This window comes from Vanessa cardui, chromosome 1 (genome assembly GCF_905220365.1).
Source record: "Vanessa cardui chromosome 1, ilVanCard2.1, whole genome shotgun sequence".
In the NCBI taxonomy this organism is placed as follows: domain Eukaryota; kingdom Metazoa; phylum Arthropoda; class Insecta; order Lepidoptera; family Nymphalidae; genus Vanessa; species Vanessa cardui.
The window spans coordinates 14,906,587-14,917,044 of NC_061123.1; the positions used below are offsets into that span (position 1 = coordinate 14,906,587).

General features: G+C 33.2%; 2 protein-coding genes across 3 annotated transcripts; one reads left to right on the forward strand and one right to left on the reverse strand.

Moving 5' to 3' along the window:
- Positions 1–758: 758 nt before the first annotated feature.
- LOC124532111 (zinc finger protein on ecdysone puffs) lies at positions 759–7,188 on the forward strand. Of its 2 annotated transcripts, none has more exons than XM_047106803.1 (13): positions 759–909; positions 1,274–1,510; positions 2,034–2,111; positions 2,909–3,267; positions 3,887–3,998; positions 4,082–4,228; positions 4,326–4,655; positions 4,847–4,964; positions 5,053–5,156; positions 5,331–5,517; positions 5,596–5,712; positions 5,796–5,904; positions 6,973–7,188. In XM_047106803.1, the coding sequence occupies exons 2-13, from the start codon at positions 1,274–1,276 to the stop codon at positions 7,091–7,093; spliced, it is 2,019 nt and encodes a 672-aa protein (XP_046962759.1). In that variant the 5' UTR covers positions 759–909; the 3' UTR covers positions 7,094–7,188. The 2 variants fall into 2 exon arrangements, with proteins under 2 accessions (XP_046962759.1, XP_046962769.1); XM_047106813.1 differs by having other exon boundaries at positions 2,921–3,267.
- Positions 7,189–8,198: 1,010 nt separating this feature from the next.
- On the reverse strand, positions 8,199–10,202 carry LOC124532129 (60S ribosomal protein L13). The gene is made up of 5 exons (XM_047106838.1): positions 10,056–10,202; positions 9,659–9,923; positions 9,211–9,360; positions 8,935–9,087; positions 8,199–8,342 (listed from the first exon to the last, which is right to left on the reverse strand). The coding sequence occupies exons 2-5, from the start codon at positions 9,899–9,901 to the stop codon at positions 8,226–8,228; spliced, it is 663 nt and encodes a 220-aa protein (XP_046962794.1). The 5' UTR covers positions 9,902–9,923; positions 10,056–10,202; the 3' UTR covers positions 8,199–8,225.
- Between the last annotated feature and the right edge of the window lie 256 nt (positions 10,203–10,458).

The window sequence follows — 10,458 nt, forward strand, 5'->3', positions numbered from 1 at the left end:
TATAATAGCGCTTTTTTAAGGCTGCTGTCTAATTTTCTGCCTCTGATACCGTTTTACTTTATACGTACATAAAATTTTGTAGTAAAAGTCGATTTTATCAACTGTAAAAGTAGGCATACTTTGTACAAGATTATTTGTATTAGCATACTGTTATAACTGTGAATGCCTATCCTGTGTTTAATGGGTCTATAGGTCTCCTATGAACATAACACACTGGCAGCCGCCCAGCCGGGTCAGTCCCTACTCCCTAGTGACGAGTGACACCGTAATTATCTAGATATAATTATTTAATAGGCAAATTTTTGAATACAATTTAAAAGGAAAGTGATAATCTTTTATTTCTCAAAACTCAACTAATTTATACAGTTCTATTTTATAACATTCAATATTCAGAATATCTACAATAACTTTGAATATGGACTTTCGAGAATTTCTATTAAATTCCAAAGCTTTTTACAAATTCTTCTACTTACGGCAACGACAGTTAAAATGAAAATAATTATATAAATGCTTAAGAGTTCTATCGATTTGAATAAAATACATTTTTTAATTTAATTAATCTTAACTGTAGGTTTGTGGTCTGAAGCTAAACCTAGTAAATACTCTAAAATAAAATAAGTTTTATGCTAATAGCATAAATAAGAGACGAATAGTCAACACTCAACAGACAAATTTGTTTACGAACAATTTTTACGCCCAGTGCCACAGTATAATGTTGTTATTTATAATTTATATTTTATACTCTTTGGTTACAAGTGGCAACACTGAGAGTACTGCTCATCGCTTCATGGCTTCTTTCTACGTTATTCCGCCCTCCATTTTGAGAGTGTAGTATTTGCTGCTACAAGATTAACGTGTTAGTTACAAAATAGTGATAGCAAAAATAAACCAATTCTTGAAATTTTTATAGTAAGTATTCGTATTTTAGCATTGTTTTTAAAATTGAATTATTTTAATATCTATTCGAAAAAATTCAATTTAGAGAGTAGCCATATTGGCAATTAAAATAGCCGGGTATCTTGCCAAAGTAGTGATTATGCTCCTCTTTGCCTTAGGAGTTAAATAGTTACTAATAAAATTATTTTTAGTTTGATTATGTACGTAAATGAAATTGTACATATAATGTGAATATCAAAATATAGGTTATAATATATAATTATGATTTTCGGGAAGTTATTAAATTTTATGATTTTTGTTATTATTATACTTTTTTCAAATATTTGAGTTGTTATAAAATTATTATATTGATTAAAAATAATGTATCGTGGCTTAGATGTCATCTCGTGGCCGAGGATACGGCGGAAGAGGGAACTACACCGGCCGGGGTAGCAGTTACAGAGGTTCTTATCGTGGAAGTAACAGCCGTGGCAATTATGATGGCGGCCGTGGTGGTCGGGGTGGAGGATATTCCTCTTATAACAACGACTCCCGTTACAACAGCAGCAGCGCGAACAGATATGCGTCAAGTCGTGACAGAATAGACGACTCTTATAAAAAACCATATCGATCGGTGAGTTTAGTTTCTATTTATGTCAAATTATAGTGGCAAGGTTATCCTATTTTAACCTAAGTATATTTAAAAGACGTCTAATGAAGCGAAGAGTCACACCAAAACTACAATTATATAATGTATAAAGTTTACCTTGTTGTCTACATGGAATAATTATGTTCATGGAAGTAAATATGAGAGACAGTTCCATAAACTTAGTTCTAAATAACTACATATCTAATATTTGATACAATGAACATATCATATCAATGAGAAAATTGTGCCCTATTTATTAGTTATTATTATATTTATAAATCAAAAATAATAAACAACCCTCATCATACACTGCATAACAAGGAAGATAACTTTTTTTTTTAAATTGTCTTGGTATGAAATGAAACCAATTGAATTAGACATTATCAACAATTTCATATATTACATGCTCTAAAAATATTACATTCAATTTAGATATCTCCATGTATTTGGATATTAATTGACACTAACACAAAAATGCATGAAATATGAAAATATATTGACCTTTCAGGAAAGTTCTGCTAGTTATTCAAATCGTGACTATGGTGGTAGATCAGGCTCCCCAGATCGCAAAAGGATGAGGATGGAGGTTAGTCTAAATATTTTAGCTGGAAAACAAAATCCATTTTACAATGGGAAGTATAACGACTGAATTAAGACAGTAGCAATTATAAACTGCTGCATTGCATATGCATTGATCCATTACTTTAGAAAAATAATTTAAAAACACAAAGATGTTAAAACAGTGTGCAGTATTGCATGATTCATTTCAGATATGATATTGTTGCATGATTTATATCATCAAATCGTCCAAGAATATTGCGACAAATATAAAGTATTTAAAAAATTATTAGAAATTCATTGTAGATGTTGAAAATAGAGCTGAATATGAACAACAATAATTGATGTGTTAAAAATAAAATCATTTGGAGAGAGAAATTCGAGTAAAATTTAATTGGTTATTGAATCACTACTCACAAAGTATGAAGTCAATAGACATGTTAATAAAAATAATAGAAAACAAAACATCTATAAATCAATATAAAACAAACAAGACTATAGATGGGTGTAGTCATAAATATTAGATAAGTAATGAAACATCTATGTTACGGAGGTGAATGTGCTAATCAATATATTAATGATACTGACCATATCTACCAGTAATTGGTATATTTTGAATGGTAAAGTGTAGGACTACTGCTTGAGGCTGTAACAAGTGAAGACTTGTACCACAAATATAAACTGGTTAAATTCAGAGACAATGATGTAAACAGGTAAAGATGAGTAAAGATCGTTTTGAATTAAATACCCATCTAGAAGAAAGCAAAAATGTTTTAATACTCGTTTTCTATTAAATTGTTAAGAGGCTAGAAAAGTTCCAAAAAGAGTTATGTACAGGGCTCCTCGAGCGATAGACGTAGTCACGACGGAGGGCACTATGGCGGTTCGTACGGCGGTAGACAGGAGAGTTACGGCGGCGAGAGACGGTCGTTCGCCGGCGAGGACCGAAGGCGATCGCCGGCCCGAGACAGCTATCGCAAAGCGAGCGGCATGGGCCCGCCGCGAGAACCGCCGCGGCCCACGGCGCGCCCCAGGGCGCCCCGCCGCTCCTTCCGCGGACGGACCCTGCGCTCTCGCGCTTCCTATCGAGGAGCCCCGCGATCGCGCGGCTCCTTCTCTTCTAGGCGATTCGCAGAACGATCGCTGGGATACACCCGAGCATTCAGAAGTGTTAAGGGGCGAAGGTAAATGCGGTACAAAGTAATGCTTAAATTTTGTTTCTCTCTCTGGAATTAATGCCCCGTGTTATCTAGATACGATAGAAAAGATTGAGTGTGAGTTTATAGCTCTGTCGTCGATTGCTAAAAGTCGTAAGATACAACTAAATAAATTAAAACTATCGAAAGGTTGGAGGCAATCATGTTCAAAAGAAACTAATCAGAAGAACTAATAAAATTGAAATGTCAGGGAAATTGCTTATTATTATCTAAAACCTATGAAGGGGTGAGAATCATTATTGAAACATCTATGCTACGTATTATGTTAAACATATATGTTACGCCTAAACCAGATGAACTGAACATAAATAGACATGATAGTAAAGAAAGAAATATTTCATGGAAATATAACACTAAGATCTAAAATAAAAAATTACACTACTAGGAGATACTATTTACAAATTTAATTATATGTAGGTATCAGTGGCTAGAATATTCCAGGAATGGATTCATAGGATTATAAAATTATAAATTTAATACAATTTTAGTCGTAACATATATCAACTTAACAAGTATATTCTTACTCTTCCAGTGTATTGTAACATTTATATGTTGTATTAATGATATTTTTCTTATCATGTCCTAGCTCTGTAAAATCAAAAGAAGATGAGGCATCTTCAACCGAAGAAGATTGGGAGGCTGAAGAAAAAGAAGAAACTGTAGAGGAGAAAAAGGAAGTTAAATCCAAATCGCCAAAGGTATCAAAATATTACTATTTCGCAGCTAATGCTTATATTTAAGAACAACTGCTGATATGCTCATTTCATTTGTTTATTTAAAGGAGGAAGTCGAGGCTTCAGAAGGCGAAGGGGGTGACGGCGGCGAGGACACGGATAAGGAGGCCGATGCCGCCTCCGACGCTGCACCCTCGCAGCCGTACGTTCACCTCTCTTGCGTGCACTGCAAAGAAAAATGTGCCACATTTGCCGTAAGTTTTAATAATTTGTTCAATCGATCGGAATATCATCTATTAGATATTGTATCTTAAAAGGCATAATATAAATATTAAATATGACTTTTAACAGGGCTACGCAAAGCATTTGCTGTCGAGTAAACATCGGGCCGCTATGAGCGCAGTGGCGCGACGTCACAAGGCCCAGTTGTTGCGGATGCGCGTCGCCCAGCGCGGCGCACAGCGCGAGCTGGAGGCGGCGGCCGGCGCGGAGCTGGCCACGCGCACCACGTTCTGTCTCGTGTGCCGCCTCAACCACCGCACCACGCGCCACGCGCACAACCTCACCGACACACACCGTGCTATGAAGCGATTCCTCATGCCATTCTGCCGCATCTGCCGAATCACATTCCGGTCGCCTATGATATACGAACATCACATTTGTTCCATTGAACATCTCAAGGTAACTTTTCTATTAAAAAATTTTTTTTTTTCATATAATTAAAACAGCATATTTTTTGTGTTCTTATTCAATCATACTAATTGTAAAGCTTCATCCTTAATTTTATCACTAAAATTTAATATATTTGACCCTGTTTTTCTTCACATATTTCAAAATAAATATCTATAGCTATTGCTCATTATTCCAAACAGAAAAAAGCTAATCAAACTGCGAGGAGGCTCAGCCCGAAGGCTGAAGGTAGCGGAGATGAGGGTATGGATGTTGATCTTGACAACTTTATGACGCTCGACTCCGTAGGCGACGTTGATGGTAACTAGAAATTAATAGCAATATTTTAAATATAAAATGTATTTTTGAAAATAGATCTATATATAATTTAAATCTCATGACTTTATAGAAGTTGAGGATGAAGATTCGGGCGGCGAAAAAAAAGAAGAAGCATCTCCAAAAAAACCAAAAGTGGAAATCAATATTGGAAGTGAACATATCAAGAAGATGGAGGTGATTAAAAAATCTTTTATTTTACAAAAAAAAAATATTTCTTAATCAAAGAATTTATGAAAACAACTTTTTTATAACTATACTACTACTTCTAAGCTATATTCCAACGCATCATTGAAGTTTTTGCGAAAAGTATTTCAATATGAATGTATTTAAATGTTAAAATGTGATTAGGTGTGGTGGTGCGAGCTGTGCCGCGTGTACCTGCCACGCGCGGACACTGGCAGCGCGGAAGAGGCGGAGGCGCTGCGCCGTCACTGCAGACTGCGCATCCATCTGGGCCGATACGTGCAGCACCGTGACACGCGCACATTGCGCCGACACGCCGAGCGCATTCACCGACAATTGCACCAGCAAAAAGGTTATTTGTATTTCAAGTATACCTCTTTGTATGTTGGGTTCCTCTTGAGTAGTTATCTAAATAAATTATCTATTTTAGAAGATGAAAAAGAAGCAGCAAATGATGATACCGAAAACAAAGTTAAGGTGGAGAAAACTGAACCAGCTGCTGAAAAGAAAAGTCAAGAAAATGGTGCAGAAGTGACAAATGCATCTGGTAAGATTATTGCAAAGGTTTTTTTTAAACACAATTTTTAAAACTTTCATTTTCCAATTAACGATAATATTTGACAATTATAGGCAATGAAGATAAGTTGTGGGCTGATGTTGATAAGGACATTGGAGAGCTGCTACGGGAAGTAGACCCACAAGGCAATGAAGCCAGTGACGATGAAGAGGATCTTGGAAGGTAGTCATTTTATAAGTTAGTAAACATACTAACAATGTTTTGTCTTAGTTGATTATCTTCATGTTTATAAAAAATAACATATTAAAATAACATCAACATTTTGTTCTCACAGCCTATGTTAGTTTTTCATTTAAATAATTGATAAGCCTCTTATTCTATATTATGGAGCTAGAGACTCTCTTCGGGATGTTTTTAACAGAGTAGGAATACTCACTGTTGCGTCGCAATATATTTGCAACAATACATGTATATTCACAGTAACATTGATAACTTTGATAAAATCAGTGATAATCATTGTATATGCACTAGAAGTAAGGATAAGCTAAGTAACGCCAAGTTTCCGACTCCGCAAAGTCAATAAATCTTTCTTGGGGCAAGGTATCTATTTCTATAATAAAATTCCACAGACATTTTTAACTTTGCCGTCTCGTAAATTCAAATCGTTCATAAAAAATACATTGGTGAAAAAGGCGTATTATTCGATACAAGATTTTGTAGATGATAAAAAAGCATGGAATTAATACCTGTTGACTTCCAGGCAGGATATATTAATTTAATAATTGTATTAACTTAAAAATTAACTAACATGACTGTATTTTTTTAAATGTTGAAAAAGGGTAACTACTGAGTTTCTTGCCGGTTCTTCTCGGTAGAATCTACTTTCCGAACCGGTGGTAGCTTCACTTAATTGTTAAATGACGATTCAAAAGTGCTTGTAATAGCCCACTTGAATAAAGTATACTTTGATTTTGATTGTTATATAACACAATTTTATTAAAATCTTATATATTTTTCTAAAGAAATGCTATAAATACAATTACTATTTTATGCGACGTTTTTTTTTTATTTTGTGCAATCTCTAAAAATACTGAGATATAATAAACTCGATGACTTAAATGCCTGGATGTTACAGATATAAATATATAATTGACTTTTATTTTAAAAGGGATGGAAAGGGCGTTCCACTAGCATGCTAACAGTGTTCTGTTTAGGCACTCGAAGCACCTCCCAAACCGTCATCTCTTTGTTAGTTTTTTATTGGTTCTTAACATAGTTTTTGGTTTTCAGGTATGATAAATTTCGTAAAAGCGACAAGAAATCTAAAGCCGGTGAAGGCGAAGATACTAACCCTAAAGCGGACGAAAACATTAATGAAAAAGTAAACGTTGAAGTTAAATCTTCTGCATAAAATATTTAAGTTGTCTTTCGCTTTATAATTCATAGAGCATGATTTTTATTAACTTCAATAATTAAGGATATAATGCTAAAATAAATTTTAAGTATGTACAACTGTTGTTTTTATTTATACGAACCTCTAAATTAAAAATATATATCTTTCATAACACAGAATAAACACTCGTTTAAAGAATATTGAGAAAACTATAACATCACGCATAGAAGCCATAAAGTCCCAAAAATATCAATAAAATGAAAGAAAAACCCCGCAGAGCAGTTGGTACTTAATATTCTTAGAAATATTCATTTGTTAAACCCCTAAAATGCTGTTCCATGATCCATCTGCAGTCTATAACTTAATAATAGCTGTAACTTAACCACATATTTTTAAAATGACTTTACTTACTGAAGGATATAAGAATTAGATTTTTTTATTTCGAATATATAAGGAATAATGTTCTTTTATTGTTTCTTATAAGTCTAAAATAAATCCGATAGGTGGAAACATGCGCCATTTTGAATTTTTTGTGAAAACATTGCCCATATATCTTATCTTTTTCATTTTAAACATTTCCTTTCAAAAAATATGGTTTGGTCTCTTATTACGATAAAGAGTAATCATAGCTTTGAAAAGCAAAGACGAACAAATTAAAACTACATGTTGAAATAATACAATAATGTCAAACGAAATAAAATTTAACAAGTTTTGGTAGTAAATTCCAGTGCATATAGCCTATTCCAATTGTATTCAATTCCAATGTAGAAAGAACATAAATAAACCTTAGATTTACGTATTTTATGCGATTTGCTAATATCAACTCAGCGATATTGTGCACTTCTAAAAATTTATAATTAATACTTCTTTATTTTATTGCTTATTACCACTTTAGTATTACTTCCAAATTTTCGCAAATTTATTATGGACATCACAGATTAATCAAGCCTGTGACCAATTATATTGTGTTGATGTGCTGTCAAATAATGTAAACCAAAACATTGTGATGATGTATTGCTATTCATGGTTTAAAAAGATTTTCATTGACTGATCAAAAATAATAAAGTAATGCTTAATGCTAAAAAATATATATGTATATATGAGGAAAACAAAAAAGAACAGATTAATTTATAGTTGTTTATTAAGTATTTCACTTCTTAGCTTTTGCTTCTTTTGCAGCTGGAGCTTTAGTAACATCATCGGGGTTTTCTGCAGCATCCTTCAGCCTCTTGGCTCTGATTCCGACAAGTTTAGCAATTGACCGAGCCTGCAAGATATTAGAAATATAAGTTTCTTGTTAAACTATTTTTCTATTAACACAAATATGTTCCAATTATGTATGTAAGACAAAATACATGTAATAGACCTTAGGTGCTATTGATGAATATATGGTAGCTATTATTAATTCTGGTAAACTTATTTAAAAAAATATTTAAATGAGTTTACCAAAATTAATAATAGCTACCATGACTATTTTAAGTTGTTTAAACTCTAAAATAACATATAAGTGTACAATTTAACCCAGCTTAAATGTGAAGTACTTGCACATAGACAATGGAATAGAATAATGAATATACTAATTTGTGGCATAAAACAAACTAATATTCCTGACCACATAAATCTCCGACAAAGAATTATTTTTTCCATTCCATACACTAGGGTGATTAAAAAAATCCATCTTCTTCCAATGAATATAAATTGTATATCATAACAAGTTTATAATTTTTGGAAATCATAAATATTTAAGGTGATGTTTTGAGTTAATTAGATTCTAGCTAGAGTTTACATTATGAGCCCAAGGACCATTACATTTTAACTAATTTGCAGTCATATTTTTTCATATTAAAATTTATTCTTACCCCTCTGAGATATTGGTAGGCCTTGAAGTCCTTTTCTTCTTCAGTAATAACCCTAGCAACAGACTTAGGTGCAGATTGCTGTATGGGCATGAGTGGACCGCGGAGCTGTGTCGCCAATTTACGTTCCTCCTCATTAGCTTCACCCTTCAGCACCTAAATAAGTTAAAAAATAAAATTAACAATGTAAACAAATGTATAAATGTAAGTGTTATAAAGTAATGTTTATATTTATGACTTTTGTAGTGCTACATTAAATAACAAAAACGAAATTCTTACCTTCTTGCCCTTGGGGAAGAGAATGAGACGGGCGCGGTATTCCTTCAGTCTCTGGACATTGATTTGTAAAGATTCCACAGACTTATTACGTCTACGTGGGTCAATGGCAATACCAATCGTCCTTGCGAATGCGGGATTCAAACCGGACGCCTAGAAATAAAATATTAAAATATAAAAACTTTACTGTACTAATACACACCAATACTTTGTTTGTGTATAAATAATTCACTATATTTAACTGTAGTACAAATATATATTTGGTTCATTATTTTAAAATCACTGTAATTGCGATATCCGAAAGAGGTCCGTTCACAATAGTTAGACTGAGTAGTTTAGTCACAATAATTATAAACAATGTTACTTCAAGTATAAAAACCGAATGCACAAACACGGACTGAATAATTATTTGACACCAACTTCATATAATAATATATACAAATTCAATTACCCTGATTTCCCGAAGAGTAAACCCGCGCCCGGCACGGACCTTAGTGTGATAACGAACCGTGGGACAACGTACAACTGGCCTGAGAGGTCCGGCTGCTGGTCTAGGAGCAATTGCTTTTGCTTTCTTAATTCTGTTTTGCTTTCTGCGGTGCTTTCTAGCCGGTTGATTAAACCAGGTCTTAACGAATCTTTGCCAATCCTTATGGAAATGGCCATTAGGAATCATATTATTTCCCTTCCCCATGATTGCAATAACCCCACTTCACCTAAAAATATAATATATGATTAAATATTGATTTCAGCGTGGATCTATTCACTTCTAAAATAAGTAATGAGTTTTAGTGTTAAAAAATCAGTAGTGATAACTTCACAAAAATTGGATTAAGAAAAACACTAACCACAGGGCTAAACGTACAAGTCAAAAAGAAATTCCAAACACCAGACTTGCGTCAATGTCAAAACTAAATGTGCCACAGATTACATACGTATAGCCATTATATTTTATCTGCTTTATGGTAGTTTGTGTTTGTTAATGGGGCATTTTACTTAAAATAAAAAAGTTTTCATATGTACTCTAACAATAAACATTATTTCATTACAGATAGATTTGCTTAAAAAATAGTCCAATTTAAGAATAACTATTATAATAGAAAAATTTACCTACAATCTATATATATACCATATGTATATACCACAAGTATTCAAATTTTAAAATTAAAACAAGGATTATTTAATCGCACTCAATGTTTTTACATAGACAATATTACAATGTATAATACAATAATAATGTTAAATACAAGA